The sequence below is a fragment of the Ambystoma mexicanum genome, chromosome 4p (assembly GCF_040938575.1).
Source record: "Ambystoma mexicanum isolate Mex_15411 chromosome 4p, UKY_AmexF1_1, whole genome shotgun sequence".
Lineage (NCBI taxonomy): Eukaryota > Metazoa > Chordata > Amphibia > Caudata > Ambystomatidae > Ambystoma > Ambystoma mexicanum.
Genome location: NC_090927.1, coordinates 244,706,378 through 244,728,996, shown reverse-complemented (window position 1 = coordinate 244,728,996; position 22,619 = coordinate 244,706,378). Strand labels below are relative to the sequence as shown.

General features: G+C 43.9%; 1 protein-coding gene across 1 annotated transcript in view; it reads right to left on the bottom strand.

The window, feature by feature from the left end:
• The window catches only part of LOC138453170 (cysteine-rich venom protein-like), a 635,825-nt gene that overhangs the window by 179,696 nt on the left and 433,510 nt on the right, over positions 1-22,619 (bottom strand). Inside the window, exon 8 of the mRNA XM_069605762.1 lies at positions 16,887-16,981. Coding sequence (XP_069461863.1) covers positions 16,887-16,981 — 95 coding nt within the window. The remainder of the gene's footprint in view (positions 1-16,886; positions 16,982-22,619) is intronic.

Genomic DNA, 22,619 nt, shown 5'->3' with positions numbered 1-22,619 from the left:
ATTTAAAACTGCATAAAACTGCAGGAAATTGCGTGCAATAAAGAAGATTTTAAGAATAATCCTGTTAGGATTAAAACTAAATTGGAATGCTTTGACTGGATTTCTACCAAGGAAAAAGCCACACTTAACAAACTACTAGTTCATCTCCCTATGACTACCAATAAATTGAAAGAACCTATGGCTTACTGTAAAAGATATCCAAATAAATCACTGATGAGAATCTTTCTGAAAGCTCGTCTTAATGTCCTGCCGACGCAGGAGATCCTTGCGATAAGAACAGGATCCACGGCAAAAGCCTGCAGACTGCAAAAATCCTGAAGAGACAGAATCTATCAGACACCTGCTGAGGCTCTGTCCAGCTATGCAACAAGCCAGGCTATATTTTTTTAGTCATCTGACGATAAATTAATTTGCTGGCAACGAATAAACTTGGTGGAATCGCCTTATCACTGGGGGCAAGACACAATGGCACACAGTGTCTGACAAACTTCTGAACCTGGCAATGGAAAAATAAAACTGAATATTGCTGTCTGATCCCTGTCTACCACACACTGGTCGAAATGCTGTCTGTTGTCCCCTGTGTGATGTCTTTGCAAATCTTTCTTCTCTGCGACTGAATTTGTCTGTGATCTTGTAAAAATCTTATTTGATTATATACAAGTAATAAAACAAAAAATAGTGTCTGCTTTTTTTAAAGGGGTACACCTCTACCCATTAAGAGAGCACATCCAATATTACAGGAAGGCATTTCCAATTATTGCATTGAAGAAACGAAAGGAAATCAATTTTGAGATTCACAAACAGACCATAAGGTGATGGAACAGTATTTTACTTGCTGTAGAAGTGCCTAACAAGCAAACAATAAATAAATAAATGTGCTCCTTGGGCAGCAGGAGCCGCCTTCCCAATGTTGATCTGAAGACAAATAGATAACCCTTTTCAGGACTCCTCTGTCATTGTAGCAAACTATGAGGTGAACCAATATTTATTCAGGGTCATCATAATTCCCTCCTTTCACAAATGAGCGTCTCCGTGATATATTCTAACAAGATGTGAAAGTAATATCTTTGGGAGAACCAACCAACCTTGGTCATCTTTCCAAAGTGAATGTTCATTCAATAAGCAACTATTTTACATTCAATGATACTTCTTACTTGAGGGGGCATTTTTTCTTATCTGGACCAATTTCTCTAAACTCTTATATGCGGAAGCCTCATGACTGACCTTTATCGGGAGAATGTTTTCATCTTCTGATTCAGTTACAGGTGCCAGTTTCACTACTGTGAAGTCTGGAAAATCATTGCCACAGCTAATTTCATGGTCCAAGGGTTGAGAAGCAACAAACTTAAATATGGATATTTTATCAATAGCATAATAGAGTCTAGGAATAAATGTTTTTAATAGGGGAACCTTTAGAAGTTAAGAATCCTCTCTTTCACCACACGCCAAAGCATACCTGGAATTAGCGTAAATGTTAACAGACTGTTGCGTTGCTAGTTCAAATTCACGAGTGCATGACACCTCGCCAGGTGCACATATACTAACACCAATTTTCCATTTTGATACTGACATAACCCATGAATGAAATAAGTCAGAGCAGCCTCTGGTAAATGGGTATAAGTTAAACCTTATAAGGGGTTAACAAGAAATCATTGATAACAATGCAGCCATGGGTGCTCTCTATCATGTGGTTCTCAATCCTGGGGAGTGGGAAGCAGGGATGCTGTATTCAGCTATGGGGAATTCACAATCAGAATCTCATATTTGCTGGCTCTGGGATTAGCCATACGTTGAGTCTTTCTTTTCAGCCATAAAGAGGCAAATGAATGTGGGGCAGCAACCTGTAGGTGGAAACTGAATACTAAATGACGACATTGCTGTACCACCAAAGCAGGGGCAGTGACTGACCAGAGACAAGGCAACATTCCCAATGACGGGACCACGACCACATTAACATCTCTCAGGTCTTGATCGAAAATGGTATGTACCCTTCCAAGGGTACATACCTGTGTTAACAGGCACACTAGGAGTGTTACAGGGGGATGTAGTAGGGACAATGCTGCCCTGTTTCAAGAGTTATTCAATGATAGGGGTAATTCCCTTCTTTTCAGCTTGATTTCAGCAGGTATTGTGGGTTACGGGGCCATTTCTTATAAAGATCAACTGTAATCTTCACAGAATTAGCATTGTGAATATACCAACCTCATTGCCATGTAGTGACCATGAAGACACCTGTATAGACAATCAATTATTTTATTAAATCCTCTGCCCATTCGCTCTCACTTTTTTCATTGGGTCCACCCGAAGAGAGGCCATTATTGTGGGGAACACACTCAAGAAGAATGTACAATGCATTGGACAGTGCAACCGAGCTTATGCTATTCTACGTTCCTGTCTTAAACAAAGAGGGCATTCATTCAGTGTGCAGTCTTCTCTCTCTATGTTAGGAGATTATGTTTGACAATGAGCTTCTGTTTCACAATAGTTTGTTAGGTGTGCTAATGTTCTTCCCCCCCTCAGGAGATATGCATAGCGCCTCCAGCACCATGACGACGTCCAGCCTCTATGACCAGCTCATTTTCTGGCCCAGCCTTTCCTGGTGGGATCTATTGTGCTTAGTCGAATGGCCTTGACCCAGTTACCTCAGATGGTAAGAGGGCTCATAATTAGCAGTTGTGCTACACATGCAGAGTTCAGCCATATCACACATTGATTTTCCACAGCAAACAGGGGAAAGAGCTAGCCTATGAAGACTGCTAGACGAAGAAAGTAATAAAACATTAAGGACAGGGAAATGAACCGACACCATAGAGGAAAGAAAGCAACACAATCATTGTAGAGGACATTACTGAAAAGAAAAAGTCCCACCTGCCCTCTTCCGGCTCTCATTGTGCTTCGATTTATTTATATATTCACTAGTCTGGAGACTGAATGCTACCACACTGCCCAATCAGTGGGTAACGCCGTATTCAAAGTATACTCGGAATCTTCCTGGTATTTTGTTCAGATGTGCATTTGAGATCAAATTTAGATAACATTCAACCATATCTAGTTCGTGTGCTGCAGCTCTCAATCTCTGAAACAGTCAAAGAATGTGGACATACATGCCATATCCTTACCCTCTCACCCACACATATATATTGGACTAGGTGCTGGCATCACACAGTGTTTATAGGTAGGAAACACTTGGGTCACAGAAGGTATAATCGGCATAGAATTATGTGCAAAAATGATGCTGCCATAGAGTGGAGCCTGGGCATCCATCTCTATAAGGTTACTCACATAGAAAACGAGCTATCACTTGTGCACAATAACCCCACAAGTTTTAAAACCTCCCTGGCACTCATTTGCAGTTGTGTCCATGTAAAGGATTTTGATTAGCTCTACACTTTAACGTTAGTATATAGGAATGTAAAACAAATTAAAGATAAATACAGGGGCCTCACAATGGAAGTGCTCCATAGGACGTTTAGCCTCATACGTGTTTACCTTTTCTTGGGATACAGTTTAACAAGAAAAGTCCTGCTTGTTAAAATACAACCAATAAAGGAGGTTTCCCACAAAGCCGATGCAGTTTGGTTTCTAATAATAATAGAGACCAGACTAATGTAGCACCATGTACACATGCCCCCCAAAAATGTTACTTGAACAATTTCAACTCTTATGGGACCTGTAATCTCAACTAGTACTTACTTTAACGGAGGAAGACCACATCAAACCACCATTGAACCTTCCGCACTTGCTCTTAGTTGAATACATTTTAAACTTTAAATCTGTGTGACTCATCTATCATTTATATCAGGCCTCAAGACCCACATGCTTAAGTTCAGCAAGAATGCTGTGCCTGAATTGCTCAATGAAAATTTATATGGAATCAAGTCACTATTGCAACATTGTAAAGTTAGTATACCAGACGGAACAAACATTAAAAGATTCAGAGGCCTCACAACATTCTTAACCTATACTATCACATAGATGTTTTGGAATAGGTATTGGCTTCACACAGTGCTTATCTCTAGGGTTACAACAGGCAGATTCTACCTAGAATCATTTACAAAAGGGCTGCCACAATTCACTGGAGCCGGCAAAGCCATATGTACAAGGTTATTCACAAAGAAAATAGGATTTCTTTTGGGCACAATAACACTGCAATAGTTAAGGTTTTTTTGGCCCACATTCACAGTTGTGTGCCAGTTATGTCGGTTCAAAGATTGGTTATATCTCAGAGGTATGGCTTTTCTTAGAGCTGGTCTAGTCAGCGACTCATTGGAATACCTTATTCAATTGGAGAAAGGTAACAGAAATTTCCCACAGAAGACAGTCCGTTTTCAGTTACCAACGGCTGTGGGAACTACCAATCCAACTCAAGGAGGAGAGTAGTGAGGGGGGTAGACGACTGCAGGAATCCAGAAGCACTCACCAACTTCAACAAAAGATACACAAGGGCCAGCGCGAAAGAGGTGAACAGGGCCAAATAATGGATGACCTAGTACTTAATCTTTCAAATAGAACCATTAAAGATGATGAAAGAAAATTGCTAAACAAGGGGCTTTCCTTTGCACCATCAACTGAATTCAATAATGTGGATGTACACATAGACCTCTACAAATTTGTACGTAAATTAAAACATAAAAAAATGTTTGCGACAAAAGCGCCTGGTGACTTTATAAGAGTGACACCTGTGGCAATTAACAATTCAAGAAATTGAGGATACATACATACTAGGCTCACTGGCAGAGAATGATGACTTTGAAATTAGAAACCTTTTACAGGAATTATGAATTAGACCGGACAGGCTGACTTCTAAGAAACTCAAGACCAAATCAATGTTTGTACCACAACTACCAGCGGACAATATAATTGATACTTTTTACAAGGCAGTATCACAAGAATTATATGCATTTTCAGAGAATAAGACCAACCATGGTACAAGATCAATAATTAGAAATGACAACTTATCATTTGGTGAAAAACGAGCCCTGAAGGTTTTAACAGCAGACTCAACAATAGTTATCAGGGAGGTGGACAAAGGGGGTAATATTGTTGTAATGAACAAGGAAGACTACTTGACAATGGCATTTAATCATTTAGCCACTGCTGGATGTTGTAGAATACTAAGATAATCCTAAACAAGACATCCTTATCCAAATTGAGCAATTTATCATGAATTGGCATAAGAGGGGGCTGATCTCAGACGAGGAACGAACATACTTGATGATCAAGGAACCATGTTCTCCCTGCCAAAGCCCCGGAAGGACTCCCAATCTTAAGCAGAATTGGGTGGGTGACAGAGAATTTGTCCGAATATCTAGATGGTATTCTCAACCAAGGGCAAGCTTATTAAGAGAGTGTTATCTGCAAACTCAAGATCGTTACATGGCAAGATACTTTCATCCAGGCCACCTTAGAGGTTAAGGCCCTCTATACATCAATTCAACATAAATGGGCAGTAGCTACAATTGATTACACATTCAGGAAGGACTCTGGGTATCATTATAAGTCAGGCGGAATGGGTTAACGGGTTCCGCTAATGGGTGCTGACCCGTTAACATTCCGCCTGATTACGAGGTCCCCTCGTGAAACCCGGTAAAGACGCCTGGTCAAACCAGGCGTCCTTACCCAGTCCCGAGAGGGGAAGAGGGTCGTAATCGGCCCATTGTTAGCTCCCTCTCCCATTCCCATTGAGCCCTATACGGGCTCAGATGGGAATGGGGAAGGTCCGGGCCCCCGGTAAAGGAGCTTGGTTTGGCGGCAACCATTTAGCTAATGACTACCGCCAAATTCGTAATGAGGCCCTCTGCCTTTTATTATCAACAGATAATACAGATCAGATGATCTGATCCAGATGATCAAGTAAATGCTTCAACTAACTTTACACTTCAACATATTTACCTTCAATAATTGCATTTACCAACAAATGAAAGGTGTCGCCATGGGCACTAAATAAGACCCAGCCCTGGCAAACCTTTTCATGGGCATGCTGGAGGATCAAGTTGTGTATGAAGACCCAGACTACGAAACCAGAAATAAAAATGTGGACGCGGTATCTTGATGATGTCCTTCTCATCTGGGAAGGAACCATGGACCAACTCCAGGAATTTACAAATCAACATAATAGGAATGTTTTTGACATTGAATATACAAGTGCATGCAATGCGAATCAAATACATTTTTTGGATTTAACAATTCATGCAGACATTTGATATGATATAATAGGTTATTTATAATGCACTTAATACCCGGAGGTTTCTAAGCGGGAACCCAGGGTTCGAACCTGTGTTGTTCCATGTCGTCTTGCTTCCAAGGCGAGCACGTTGCCACTGTGCTATCCTCCCGATGGTCAAAACCTGGAAACCAGGACATTCAGAAAGGAGACGGAGGTGAACTTGATCTAGCATGCCAGCAGTTGTCACCATAGGGCCACCATTAATAACATTCTGTTGGGCGAGTATACTAGAGCAAGATGAAATTGCCAAAAACAGGATAAATTTGACAATGAATGTGCAGTGCTGAGAAGCAGTTTCTAAAATAGGGGATACCCAATGAATAGTGTGAGAAAAGCATGAGAGAACCAGTACGTTGAAGCGAGACCAAACTTTGCTAATTACGCAAAAATTGACATCCTCTAAATCAATGGAAGTAATATTCATAACAAAGTTCAGCAAGAATCATTACAGAATACAAAAAGCTTTGGAAAAATATTGGTATCTGCTCAAATTGGACGAGCACATCAACAAGTATGTGGGGGATAAACCAGCAATGATCTTTAAAAGAGCAGAAACATTGCAGACTATTTTAAGTCCATCATTACTACCAAACATAAAGAACATTAAGCAACAAAGATGGCTGAGAATGGACGGGATTGGGTTTAGAAAGTGTGGTATATGTTCCATGTGCAAATATGCACATGATAAAACAAAGGAATTCAGAGAACATTAATGACAAAATCATCAAGATTAAGAAAGGAATCAATTGCAGAACTAAGTTTGTCATTTATGGCATAATTTGCACATGTCGTAAGGTATACATTAGGAGTACCAAGAGAGAACTGAGGGCAAGGATCAGAAAATACTTGGATAAAATTGAGAGCCAGGACCCTTCCTTCCCATTGGCAAACATCACACCAAATGGAGGAGAAATCGAATATCAGGTTCATTTTACTGCAACAGGTCATCTTGGGTAGAAGGGGAGGCGACGGGATTAATTTCTTATCTGAATTCAACTGTGACAGGTTTAAACACTGATAACGAAATGGCAGCCTTCCTTTAGGTGTAGAGAACTGCAATCCATCTGTATTAATTTTAAGAAATATAGTTGGCAACTAACACTGTAACAATCACTATATCCAAATGTAAGAATATTTGGACACGTGCATTGATGTGTTATTGTCTCAGGAATATATTATTCTACATTATAGGTCCATCAATTAAGGCTTTACAGAGATGATGTGACAAAAAGGTTGAAGTCAAATAATGTGGCCCTCACACTCGGATGAGGCGGGTATATGATATTCTTGTTAAATAATCAGGCACAGATTCTGTAAGGACAGAATCAATATAATCATTTATATCAAATTGAGCAAGAAGTAATCGTAATTTCCCTTAAATATGAATGGAGATGTGTAAATAGTGATTTTCATATTTCATATGAATGCTGTGTGAGCAACTTTGAAATTCAACATAAACAACACGTGTCTATGTATAGCAATCAACACAATGCCAAGATGGCGGATCGTTTCTGCAAAAACTCTAGGAAGTGCTTGCAGAGACGCTGTGTCATCTTGACAACAATCTAGCAGCCATACAACGTTGCAATGACAACGTGTCAACAACAGTTTCTAATATGGCGTCGGCTCGCAAGACCGCAAAGAGCCGACACGTGTGATTGTAAAGAATCTACAGTAAGCACACGTTTTAAGATCCCGAGCTCGAACACGGCTAAAACATTAATATGCACAATATTGCTTGGAGGATTATCTATAAGATTTCTTCTCTCGCCACATATCTAACTTGCGAATTTGATTAGCTTGACAGACACACACGGGGACCATGACACAAAGTCTATGTACTCGATCGGAATGATTTACTCTTTTAGCTTGAGCTATACCATAGCTCTCAACTCACACGCTTTTGCCGGGTGTCACCCGCCTTGTAAACAGCTCTCTCACCCGCCAAGCCTCCTGCACTCCCATTCATTTCAATGAGCCTCTCACCCGCCAAAAATAAAATCGGGGCTTTTCACCCGCCTTTGCGACATAAATGGTTGAGAGCTATGGCTATACATATTGAAGCACTAATTTGGTTCAGACATTATTATCAATGAGATGACTGTTTAATTTTCACAGCGTCACGTGCGAATACCGGGGCTAATGTAGAACACTCTATCATACCATAGTGAAATGTAGGTAGAAATCGTCCATGTGACACGTATTTCTTCACTTTTTAAATATATCCCTTGCAGTGACACGAATAATGGGATCAAACCCATGAGAATGAGCAACAATTAAGTTCTTTTTGCACCAGTATCAGAACCAATATGGCAAGTAACCCAGTACGGGATACTTTATTTACAAAAACACTCATAAAAATGCTGACAAAATAATAGCATGTAATTTCTGAAAACTTCTGAAGCAATTTTCATATTTCTTATTCTCTTCCTGCTCTCTCCACTTTCCTTACCCCTTCAAATCCCCCCATCACAACCCGCAATCTCTTTCTCAATTATTCCAATCTTTGTCTATCTTGGCATTAATTTGATGTTTTCAACATTATTTTCTTGTGTAAATTGCTTGGATTAACTTAACATGTGCTAATGTTGATATTTTTTCATTATTTTTACCATTTTTATATTTATTCAATACAAAATGTTTGGATAATGTTTGGATAATTCTATGTGTATAGATCTAGCCCTGATTTGAGAAAGGCTTCATAGAGCCGAAACAGGTGTCAACAGGAAGGGAATTTTGTGACTAAACCTCAATTGAACTAACTTACATACAAATATTGACTCAGGGATTTTTCTTTATCTTTGTGTCAGTTCAAAGAATTTTGATTAGCACAACATGGTTAACTTGGCATAACAGATGGAAAAAAGTCAAAGATACAGGGGCCTCACATGGTAGAACACCCTGGGACTTTCAGTCTTACACTTTTTGTTTGACTTTTTCCATCATACTCTACAGGCCAGATCCCAACCTCGACTCCAAAGGCACTCTAAATCCCCACCTGAGGTTGTGGCAGGTAATGCAGCAGAGACTGGTGATGTACCCAATGTAGGGTTCTGTAGTGAGTCAGATATTTATACTACTTTTCATGACCGCATGACAAGATTACTATGGCAAAGCAATATTGCGGTGGGGGCGCCTCTACAGCACCTAATATCCAATGCTTATTGCCCATGTGCATATGATAAACAGTAGCTGTTATCAATATCTTCCCTAGACAGTTCATCACTAAACCAAAATGTATTTGCACTAGCAATATATTGTTTTGTATCCTCATAACTAGAAACACATTAAGGCTCTGCTCAATCTTGTTTAGCCTTTGTTTATATGTACGGTCATGTAGAGATATTGGGGCCGATTCATGGAACAAATGTACGCCGAAAATCATGGCGCAAGCTGGCGCAAGCGTGAAAAAGCAAGCGCATGCACACGCGTGTGATTCATGGAAGGCCCTGCATGTGTTTTCCCCAGGATGTGCACCAATTCGATGCGTGGCGCACATGGGCGCACACGTCATTGCAACATCCAGAACGCCATGCGCGACGCGCACAGCAAAAGCACACAACGTTAGCACACACACCAAAAAGGAGGCAGAACATGGGGCGGAACGCACGGAATGGGGAAAAATGCATGAAAATAAGGGTGTAACTGGGGAAGTACTGCTATGAAGTACACGGAAAGCCCACACGCACGCAAACCACACGTATTTATGAAATCGAGTAGGGGAAACACAAGCACAGCCAAAGACACGCACATGCCTGAACATGTCTGCCACCCGAAGGCAGGCGGTAGCGTCCCTGTGCATTACAAAAGTGCACGCAAACAACAAACACGCATATACAGCAACAATGAATGTCCCATTCTGCGGCCCCCTAGGAGAAATGACGTGTCACGCAATGCTCAGGCATCCCAAAAAAGCAAGGAAAAGAGATAGGCGAACCCTGTAGCCCACGTGCATGTAAAAAAACACACAAAATATGCTGTGGCAGTCAGGAAAATACGTATGTGATCAACACGCAGGCTAGTATGCCCGGAAAAAAGGGGTACTCGATTAACAGGGACACCCGCATCATGAAAAATAGTGTGTGCGACTCACCATCTGCCTTGCGTGTAGAAGAAGAACGCGTAGCCAACACCCACACCAAAAGAAGAAGTACGCACTGTAGCCGCTGTGAAGTACTCTCGTGTGAACCTCAACGCCTGGAAAACACACGCACCGCTTTCCACGAAGAGCACGTACAGAGCGATGGAAACCCACATGGGACCTTCAACCCGTGCCAGGGAAATGCCCGTGTGCATGTTACGTCACCTATGCGCTTACGCGCCAAGCGCCAATGGCCTTTCCTCGGAATTCACGCAAACGTGATGTTTTTCACATGCCAAATCACTCCGTATCAAGCTGGCCAGGCGACAACACACGAAAGACCTGCCCTAAAAGCCAAATTACTGCCCACCAGAGCCCTGAGCTGCCTCCCACAAGCCATCTGCTGCTGCCTGCTTGCCTGCTGCCACCGTGCACTGCCATTTGGTGCCTGCACATCTACCATCTGCAGGGGTCCAGTTGCTGTGACCACCCCTGCTGGAACAGAGGAATCCCGACTGGTGTTCCATCACTCCACAGCCAGCCCCAGGACCCAGTTGCCCACCCACACATGCCTCGGGGGTTGCCATGTCCGAAGCAACACCTTCCGGCACCAGTGGCAACCCCCAGCAGAGAGGCAGAGGGCTACCAGCTTCAGTGAAAAGGAAGTTGGAATCCTGGTGGAGCAGGTTCGGTGGCATTATGATGCCCTCTTCACACCATTGTGTGCCGACAAGGAAGGACGGAAGAGGATCTGGAAGGACGTAGTGGGTGCCATCAACACGGAGGGGGTGGCACCCCGTGACATCAAACACATCCAGAAGTGCTGGGAGAACTACAAGTCCAGGACCCTCAAGAAGGCCCGGTGCCTCTTGGAAGCAGCGGATGCAGTGGGGCGCCGGGCCCGCTTACCACCCAGCAGATGAGGGTCCTGGAGTGCATTCATCCAGTGCTTCACCACCAGATCCTCAGGATGCAGGCCTGTCTGGAGTCGAGTGGTAAGTGAACATGCATTCACGTTTAAAATAGTGCATGTTGCAGTGTGCTGGTAGTTAGGTACTTGGCTGCATGTGTGACATGGGTCATGTATGGATGTGTGTGTTCAGGGACATGATGGTGCTGCATGTGAGTCCAGTCAGGCGTGACCCACATGGATGGTGTATGTGTTACAGTGCATCATGCAGAGCAGGATGCGGAGTGCACACATGTATGCATGCCTGTGTCTGTACTTTGACATGTTTGGGGTGTGAGAGATGTGTGCTGCTGTCATGGACATGCATGATGTGCAAGTCCGTGTGTCTGAGTAGTGTTTGCACAATGGATGCATGACACATGTCCGTGACAATGTGTTGATTTACTGATACAGCCTACTCATCCTTGTATCCACTGTGTCTGTGGGTATACAGGGCCAGATGCATGACCCTCCGGTGATGTGTGCATGAGATCAGCATGACCCATGATGCATGTGAGTTTCAGCCCACCATTGGATGTTTCTACTGTGCGGTGGACATGGATGCAAACGTTTGTTGCAAGTGCCATGCTGGTTCCTGCATGTGTGTTGCCTGAACTGACCCATGTGTTGTTGGGAGACAATATGGAAGTGCCGTTTGAAAGTGCCACTCATGTGCTATTGCTTTCTGTCTAGGGGACTATTGTACAGTACCCTGATGCTTGTGTTCAATGTCTCCCTTTACACAGAGGTGAGTGAAGAAGAGGGAAGAAACAGCGCTGTGGAGGAAAGCAGCAGGGATGCCTCCACCGGCCGGCGACGCAGAGCCCAGTTACCCTCCCAGGAAATTCCATCATCCGGGAACGAGGGGACTGGTGCCGCACCTGCCACTATGGCTGCAGCAGAAGGGGCGGATGAGCCCCCACAGGCGATTGCAAAGGCCGGAGGATGGTGCAGAGCCATCCATGTTGGTGGTGTGTATAGAGGAGGAGGAGGCAGCTACAGAGCCGCACATGGGGCATGGTGGGGGTGGTACCACTGTTGCAAGTGGTGCAGTCCAGGGGCATAAGGCAGCACAGGTTGCCGCGGAGGTGCCTGTGCATGTCTCTGTCCCTGACACTGTGACTGCATCACCATGCACCAGCAGGGATGCCCAGTCCCAGGCCCGTCCACAGGTAGGGGGGAGGTCCACGTCACCTGGCACTCCTCTACCTGTGGACGAGGGGACTTGTGACCGGATGGAGTCCATCCTGATTGGTGTCGCGTTGCGCACATGTGACATTCATGATGATGTGCGTGCTTCCTGGGGGGACCACGCACGTCGTAACGAAGAGCTGTGTGCCAACGTGGCCCAGTTGGGAGGGTCCATGGTCAGAGGTTTCCTCCATGTGTCGGCCAGTCTTGCGGCCCTCTCCTCCTCTGTGCACACTATACGCCAGCCGTTCTCCGCGCTGTCTGCCGGCCCAGATGCCACCAGGGACCCATGTGGATCCGCCCCAACTAACGCAACCAGCCAGGTGGAGATCCCATCCCTGCCGCAGTTGGGAGTCGGAGGTCCAGCAGGGGTGGCCACCACACCAACAGGCCCCCACTCGAATGGAGGATGTGCCGGCATCATCGGGCAGGACACGTGCACGACGGTGCCGGGGCAGTCCATCAGCCCACGTGCCGTCATGGCAGCAGAGGCAGTTGTGTCGGAGGCAGCAGCAGGCTCAGCGTGGGAGGCATCATGGCTCGGGGCCGTCAACACCCTGGGGGCAGGCATCGGCCGAGGGGCAGGAAGACCCCAGACTGGGAGTGTCTTCTGTGTGGCAGCAGTTGGGCTGGCAAATAGATGCGGAGAGGCGGCAGGCGAAGAGGGCACGGCTCAGGATGGTCAGGGCCGAAAACTCCATGCACCAGGCTTTGAGGCGAGCAGAGGGCCTTGAGGAAACTCGCAGGGAGTTGAGGGATTCCATGGCGGCATCCCTGCAAGACCTCGAGTCCAGGGAACAGGCCCGCCTCCAGAACATCGACGTGGAGTTTGATGCTGCCCTGGGCCGGAACATCAAACAGTGAGCTGCGGGACTAGCCCACCGCCTTTGTAAATAGTTATGTAGTTGTAGGTTTCCTTTATTTATATTTTCCTTTGGGGCACATGGACAATGCCCCGCCTTTTTGTAAATAGTTATTTATTAGGTAGGTTTTTCTTAGGTTTCCTTTGGATTGTTGGGCACGTGACCCTTGATTTTTACATTGTATATAGTTTTGGAGCTGATTTTACATATTTATTTTTACCATGGAGGAATGTTTTTGTTTTCATTTTGACTTTGGATTTGGTGTGATGGACGGACACTTTGGAGGCATTTTTCTTTGCATTTTATTGATTTTACCATTAATATTTTTTCCTTCATTTTCGGACATCCTTTTATTTATAATTTCTCATTTTCATGTGTTACTTCATTTGTGTGGTCTTCTCTCATTGGTTTCGTGCATGTCACAATGTGGGTTTTCTCAGTCATGTGTCGCCATTGTGTGGGTCTGATGGACATGTATTCATGGGCATGCTGTTTATTTGGTATCTATCATGACATGGGGATTTCTATGTGGAGTGGATGGAATGCTTGGATGGGTGTTTGGACTGGGGTGGTGTGGGGTGGGATTTGGGTGGCCATAAGGGCCAGGGATCTGGATTGTATTGACGTGTTGAGTGGTGGACATAAGTCGGGGCCTGCTGGCAGGTGCCTGTCACTGGGGGTGGGGTGGAGACATACGTCGGGGCCTGCTGTCAAGTGCCCGTCACTGGGGGTAGGGTGGGGACATAAGTCGGGATCTGCTGGCAGGTGCCTGTCTCTCGGGGTGTGGTGGGGACATGAGTCGGGGCTCCCAAGTGCATGGTGCCATTTGGCCTGCCTGCATGTCATGTTCAGGGATGATGGGCTGCCTTCAGGGCATGGGGAGGATGGATGGGCTGCCTGCGGGGCATGAGGAGGGTGGATGGGCTGCCTGCGGGGCATGGGAAGGGTGGATGGGCTGCCTGCAGGGCATGGGGAGAGGGAAGGACACACCCGGGAGGACCGACACTGCAAAATCACGTGTAAAGCTCCCGTGCATCCCTAGGAACACACGTACCCCGTTCGTGCCAGGCCAATCGCATGTAAAAATCCACATGCACCCCAAGGACTACACGTACCACGCTTGCGCCAGGCGAATCACGTGTGAAACTCCACGCGCACCCCTAGGAATACACGTACCCCGCTCGCGCCGGGCCAATCGCGTGTAAAACTCCACGCGCATCCCTAGGAATACATGTACTCGGCTTGCGCCTGGCCTATCGCGTGTGGAATTGCACGCGCACCCTCGGAATACACGCAGGCAGCCCTTTCACCCTCCCCATGCCCTGGAGGCAGCCCATCCACCCTCCCCATGCCCCGCAGGTAGCCCATCCACCATGACCATGCCCCGCAGTCAGCCCACACCACAGGGGGACTTTTTCCACGCTTTTTACCTGATGCAAGTGGGGTACACGTATTCAGAGGGGTGCGCGTGGAGTTTTCCACGCGATTGGCCTGGCGCAAGCGGAGTACGTGTATTTCTAGTGGTGCGCGGGGAGTTTTACACGCGAATGGCCTGGCGCGAGCAGGGTACGTGTATTCCTAGGGGTGCGTGTGGGGTTTTACATGTGATTGGCCTGGCGTCACTGGTGAACGTGTATTCCAAGGGGTGCGCATGGAGTTTTACACACGATTGGCCTGGCACGGGCAGGGTTCATGTATTCCTAGGAGTGCGCGGGGAGTTTTACACGCGATTGGCCTGGCGCGAGTGGTGAGCGTGTATTCCGGGGGTGCGTGGGGAGTTTTAAATGCGATTTTGCTGGCACGAGCAGGGAACGTGTATTCTGGTGGTGCGCATGGAGTTTTACATGCGATTTTGCTGGCGCGAGCAGGGACGTGTATTCTGGGGGTGCGCAGGGAGTTTTACATGCGTTTTTTGGGGTTGGGGGCTGTATGCTGGTCCACTAGCCTTAGCACCATGTACTGGTTTTGTGCGATGTTTTTGGCGCACGGGGCGGGTTGGGGGCATAACTTGAGCTGCTGCAGGGTCGCTGCTCCACTCTGTGCCATGGCCGCTTATGGATGTATAAATCCATGAATACGCTGTGCACCGAAATAGGTTTTGGCGCACGCGGCTGGCGCAGACTGACGCATGCGCGCCCTGTGCGCCAGCTGGTGTGCGCCACTTGTGCGCCTAATTCTATGAATTACCCCCATTATATCAGCATTCAAAAATAATTTGGTAAAATTATTCATTTCCTAAATTAGCAATAAAGTAGTCGAGTCGATAAGCATCTTCTATTCACTTCTAAACATTGAAAGCTACCTAGGCTACCTACAAGCAATCAACAATATACGTGTCGCTATTCTGGCACAGCAATACTTTCATACTCACAATTGTGATGCTGTGAATTGGCAAACCAGGGAACTGGTAGAAATATACAGACCAACCGCTGAATGAACCATTGGATTGAAGGGGTTAAAAACTATGTTCAAGTCCATGGCTTCCATGGGCAATACATTAAGAGCAACATTAAAGCAATATAGAGCCATGGATAACATATTACAGGTAAAGTATATTACATTCCTTGCAAAGATTCCTTTCACCCTGCCTCTGTGCTTTGATCTATCCCGTTATTTTGGTTAAAGAAATCCAAGGGGCATCATAGGCTGACTTTGAACACTGTGCTGAAACTCAGTATCACAATCAACTCAGTGTTTCACTGGCACAGGAAAAGTTGAAAGGCTTACCTAACAAAAATACATCATGGTGGAACCATGGAAAAGAAAAATACATGTTCCAAAAATATTTACAATTGATTTAAATCAGTACCGGAATATAGAGATAATCAAAAACGTATAATATGGAAACATTGTCAAAGTGCCAGGTTTAACCTCTTGGTTTCAAAGCAGCTATGCTCAGTACGTTTAGTTTTTCCTCTGAATTATAAACAAAAAACATTAAGAATCAGAATTTGGCAAACAGCATGCTGTTTTATACTTGCTACAATAAAATGGAATAAACCACTAATGCACATTATTTATTTCCACTGTCACAGTGAAAGTGGATATGGACATAAACAGAATACAAAAACATGACTTCAGAGGTTACTCCTGGCAGAGGTGGTATTTGTGGAGCCGACCCAATGGTATTCCATAAATTCCACCTTCACCAGTTGCAAACTCTGAATACTTCAGAATTTCTGAAATGACTGACCGATAAGGTGCAGTCATTTTCTCGGGCAGTATTTAACCATGAAAAGCCACCCAACTCATAAGGAAGACCTCAGATTGAGCTCCCCTATTTGCATAGTAAAAGGATGCATGGCCAAAAAGGCAGTACTCAATTTGGTTACATTATCAGGAGAATTATGTGTTCAAGGTGCTCAAATCAGGGTTCAGATCGTTCTAATCATTTTGAATTTTAGCTCAAAGTGTTGAAAAGCTATTGACAACACCTATTATTTACTCAGGTTTGCTTCTGATTTGAGACACATGACCCATTCTTGATTGCACCACAGAATTATGCAACTTGCAATTGCTTTTGTCAGGGAGCTATTAATGAGTATTTTAGGAACAGTTAATATATGGTATACTTACGCTGGACTGTATTGGCATACATAAAAAGCTTCATATGTACTGTTAGGGCATTTACCAAGGGCACATCCGACTTTGCGTGTTGCATTCCACACAACCTGTGAACATGAAGGAAAACAAATTATAGTCATATTAATACATCTTCTAAAATATTGTTATGAAAACTCGAATATGACTCATGGAAAATTACATGTTTCATTGTTTTTATATACATAATAAACAGCAGTGTTTCTTCTTTTAGGGAAGGGGAACTCTGCCACCCTGCTTTGGGTACAAGTTGTACACATTTAGGTTAACATTCTAATGTTCGCTTAGGATGTTATTCTAAACTCACATCTCTTAACATACACAGCATAGTGTGAGGCAGCACAGTCCACACAGGTGCTTTATTTGAATGGGGAACTGTGCTACCAGCCTCTGTGCTACATTGTTTTAATGTTCAATGGGGATTCCTATGGGCATGGCCTATTTTACTATGCATCAAAAGTAATGCACTCATATCAAATGTTAGTATGTGGATAGACTGGCCAGTTTGTGCATATATTATTACTATGGCATTGCTTGTTGAAAGCAACAAGCAATATCACATGGCTAGATGGGCCTACATCAGTGTAGCCAGTCTGGACATGTTTCCTGTGACATGACATTTTTTACAGGGCATCAAGGGTAAACAAATATGATGGGTTTCCTTACGTGGCAAGATTGGCCTTGATTGGTGCAGCCAGTTTTGGTATATTTCATTAATGTGGCATGGCATATGGTACTGGGCTTCAATGATAAAGCAGATTTGATAAGGGTTTTTCTGTGACTAGAATGATCTACATTGATGCAGTCAGTCTGGATGTATTTTCTTATTGTGGCATGGCATTTTTTACTGTTCATGAAGGATGAACCAAATATGATATGTGTTATACGTGGTTATGATATGCTATGATATTTTATTTGTATTGCGCTCATACACTAGTGTTTCAGAGCACGATGAGGCAAGGGAGGAGAACAAGGGTGGACAAAAACAATGATCTTACTAGGCCCAGTGACATTGAGAATGCACAAGTGCAAGGGAGAGGGGAGGGGTTAGAGTGGACTACACTGGTGCAGACAACCTGGCTATGTTTATTTACAGAGACATTGCACATTGTACTAGCAAAATGTCAGGAATGCCGCCTGGCAAGAGCTTAGACGCACAGGCTTTTTTTGATTTGTATTAATTACTAAAATAATTCAGGCATATTGATCTCAGAAAGGGTGCTCTTCTAAACAGACGGTAAATTCAATAATCTCCCTGCCAAAATCATAGTGACAGATGTGCCCTGCTAAATAGGTTTCCTGATTTGTAGCCCCTGCTCTTTAGTAGCACAGAGCAGGTTTAAAGTTCACATGTGTCCTACAGCTTCTGTGGGTGTCCAGACATTTCATCGACAACAATTGGTCGACAGGACATTTGGTCGACGTAATTTCGATTTTTTTTTTAATTTATATATTTATTTTTAAGGTTGTAGTTTAGGGAAAAAAAGGGTTTTTTAGAAACAAAAGGGGGTTGGGGGGACCCCCCCAAAAAAAGGGTAATAATAAAAAATAAAAATAAATTCGACCATTTAGTTTGCGACGAAATTGGTTCGACCATTTGTCCAGTCGACCATTTTTTTTCGATGAAATGTCTGGTAACCGCTTCTGTGATAGCCAAGTCACTGCAGTGCAAAAGCATACATTTAAACCATCATCTCTGTACATAATACTGTTGCACTATCACACTGGTGGCAGTTTAAATTTAAACCCAAGCCATACCTAAGCCATACCTGAGGTGGGGCATGGTGGCTGGTAATTCACATAATTATTAAAGTCACATGTGATATGTGTCATACATATGTTAAAACTGTGAGACCAGGCCAGGAATTAACAAGCTTGTGTATTACCCCGAGTGGATGCCTCTGCTGCAAACATGAAGGCCAATAGCCAGTGGGAGCTCCCTCTATTTTGAGGAGTTGGGTAACAACTCTCTCCAGAAGGACAGCGTTCCAGAAGGACTCTCTCAGCAAGAGATGTACTGGGAAACAGGATTCAAAGGGTACACCATAAACAAACGGATCAGCCTCACACCAGGAGTTGCGCACCAAAATGGCGATTGATGCTACAGGTCTGAGAAGGGAACATGGTTAGTGTATCCAGCGGGTGCTCAGGACAGCTTGGGAAGGACAACATATTAATTTGTACCTATTTTGGGACAGCTGTCTTCTCCAAAGTCCTGCACCAATGAGGTGAAGATTGAGTGTTCCAAGGCACAGCCAAGCTCTGCTCACCATACCATCCACCTGCAAACAGTGGCTGTGAACTGCTGCTGGAGCAAGATCGGTCTTTCCGCCAGCTACACCGGTAGCCAGGTACTCACTGGAAGTGACATACATCTGAAGGTTTTTGCTATTGTCTCCCGGGTTGGGAGAATGGGAACAAGGACTCATCTTGTCCTTGAGCCTCTGATCGGGAATCAAAGCATCCTGATATTTCAGAACAACCAAAATCCCTGTCTTTCATCACCTTGAATCAATCAAGCTGCATTTGAGCCATGTTCACAGCAATGTAGGAGAAGTCTGCAAGCTTTGGATCTCCAGAGGTTTTACATTATAATTTCCACTAGCTTTACCCAGCAAAGGCAATTGTGAGGATACAGGGAAGGCATAGTACAAAATGTGTAGTGGAATGCCGACTTCAAACCCCAGCACTAAAACGATTACAACATTTGTCCATCCATTACTTTAGCTACTCTGGTCCTGATTATTATGTGTCCTCACGTCATGAAAGTGTTTTATAACAGTGCTCACACTTGAATTCCACCTCCGCTAGCCTTTACTATGTTATATCGTCAAGGCCTACCATTCAATTTGTTATAAGGGAGGTAAGTTGACTGCCATATGTAGATACATTGACAGAGTGATAAAGGTAATGGAGTATCTCATCATTGTGAATGCTAAATCAATACAGAGTAACTCTTTTGTGTAAGAATACCGTGGCTGTAAATGGACAGTATTTTAAATACAAACTCCGACCACACTTTGCACCTAATATCACCCTTATATGCAGAAACACACTTTTTAAATGTTGCATCTTTCTTTCTTGCATGTGTAATCTGCTGTACCAGCGATGTCACAAATGATGCTATACGGGATGTCATATGTTATCTCATCAGTGATGCAATGTGTCATGTCATCAGGGCGCCTACAGGCTGTGCAATGCAGGCCTCATAGTTAAGATGGTATAGCTCCTAGCACCTGCTAAATTTCAGGGATGTTGTAGCATTAAATCAACACCTTAAAACCATTCTGCACTTTTCTTTTCTAAGGACATACCTGATGCCATATTATTTTTTTTAATCAATATCTGTTCTTGAGCAATGCAACATCAGGTTTAGCATATATTTCACCTTTTTTATGTTCAATAGACAAGAAAGGATTAGTAATGTTGTACTGTGATGAGAGTAAGGGACTGTGATGAGGTAGTGAGGTGTGGTAGGTGGGGACTGTGATGAGGTAGAGTGAGGGGGTATTGAGGGACTGTGACTAGGAAGAGTGAGCTGGTAGTAGTGGAGTACTGTCACTAGTAAGAGTGAGTTGGTGGTAGTGATGTACAATGGCATGGACAAATAATGTGGTGGTAGTGAGGGACTGTGACGAGGAAGAATGATGTGGTGGTGTTGAAGGGCTGTGAAGAATAAGAACGCAGTGGGGTTAGTGGGAGACTGTGATGAGGATGACTGAGGTTGTACAGTTGGGACTGTGAGAAAGACAAGTGTGATAGGTATTTGGAAACTGTGATGACGAAGAGTGAGTTGTTGGTAGTGGAGAACTGTGATGAGCGGGAGTGAGGAGGGTAGTTGGGGACTGTGAAAAGGAATAGAGAGGTGGGGTAGTTGGGGACAGTGAAATGGAAGAGTGAGGTGGGGTAGTTGGAGACGGTGACAAAGAAGAGTGAGGTAGTAGTATTGGAGTAATGTGATGAGAAAGAGTGGATTGGTGGTAGTGGAGTACTTTGATGAGGAAGAGTGAGGTGAGGTAGTTGGGAATTGTGATGAGGAAGAGTTAGGTGAAGTTAGTGGGGGACTGTGACAAAGAAGAGAGGTGAAGTTAGTGGGGGACTGTGATCAGGAAGAGTGAGGTGGTGTTATTGTGGACTGTGACAAAGAAGAGTGAGGTGGGGTTAGTGGGAGACTGTAATGAGCAAGTGTGAGGTGGGGTATTTGGAGGCAGAGGAGGAACATTGAGGTGTAGTTATTAGGGGGACTGTGACAAAGAAGCATGAGGTGGAGTTAGTGGGAGACTGTGATGAAAAAGACTGAGGTGGAGTTAGTGACAAGGATAAGTAAAGTGAAAAGCGTGCCCAATAACAACAAACAATATAGTAAAACAGCATTGGCTTCCTCCGGTCTGTCGTTACACGTTTTTTATTAAATGTATTAAGCAATTGCATGCTTTGAAACTCATATAACACAACAAAAACACTAAAAGCCCCCTACTACATCCCTCTCACGCATTTTAAGTGAATTTAGGAAGAAATCCTGAATTTTTTTTTCTATTACAAAAGATATTGCTTCCTCTATGAACTCAAAATACTGCTCTTACGTTAACTAGCAATCAATGTGATTGCCACATCTCACTATGTTATAGTTTTGCAGTAATTACGCATTTTTGTTGCCATTTGTGCCCATTCTCAAACGTAATTCTTGCATCGGTAATGGCAGGTTTTCAGAATTGAAAATTTCTGGCACCACCAATGAATCATGGGAGATATAACGTTTTGAGTAAAGAGGATCCCGACCTATGTCAAATTTAATAAAAAAAGAAGAAAATAAAATCGCGGGACAGATGTACACCAAACCAACAAAGGATTTTTTTAAAGTGTTTTGTCTCTGACTTATCTTACTTGGTGCAAACCTGTCCAGCTGTTGGGCTGTGTGCGTGAGTGAAAATTTGTCATTTCCCCTATGGGAAAATGAATGGAAAAGCAAAATACACACCCATTTTTTTAATCCTTTATATCTTGTGAACTGTAACATAGGTTTGCATGACATTTTTTTCTTTTCTGAGGGGCCTGGGCCACCGAATAGGAAAATAAAATATTATGCTGATCTGTCCTATGGCTCAAAGTTATTAACCAAATAATTTGTGCATTTCCTAAGGATAATAGGTTTCTCCTTAACTATAGGGTAATGTAATGCCACCCTATAATATATATCACCTTTCAAATTCAGTGAAAAAGCTTTGTTGCAGGGACATTATGGTTGCAAGGCAAAATCTAAAAAACGAAGAAATTCAGCACCTGTGCAAGCTGCGCAAACATAATTTGTGCCACCACCACGCACTGCTAAGACTAACACCCTGGACATCAAAGATGACATCACAAAAGCAAGCATACCATGAGCCATTACTTCCCCTGTTAGGGAGAATCCTCATAAATGTGCTAATTCCCTTCACCTTTGCTGGAATTTGAGGACTTGATTTTTTTAACCTAGAGAGAGTGTAAGCCTTTTTTTCCCACTCTCTCATGTATTTTGAATGTGTTTGTGTTTGTATTTATTTTATTTGTATTGCGCACCCTGCCCAGGTGCATCGGGGCGCATTTCTTACATGTTTACAGGTTAAGTTACAGGTTGACATTCTAAGTTACAATTCTTGAGGAGCAAGTACATAGTAGGAAGCAAAGGTAGTGGATGTAAATACAGAACATATATTATAGTTAAGTACATAG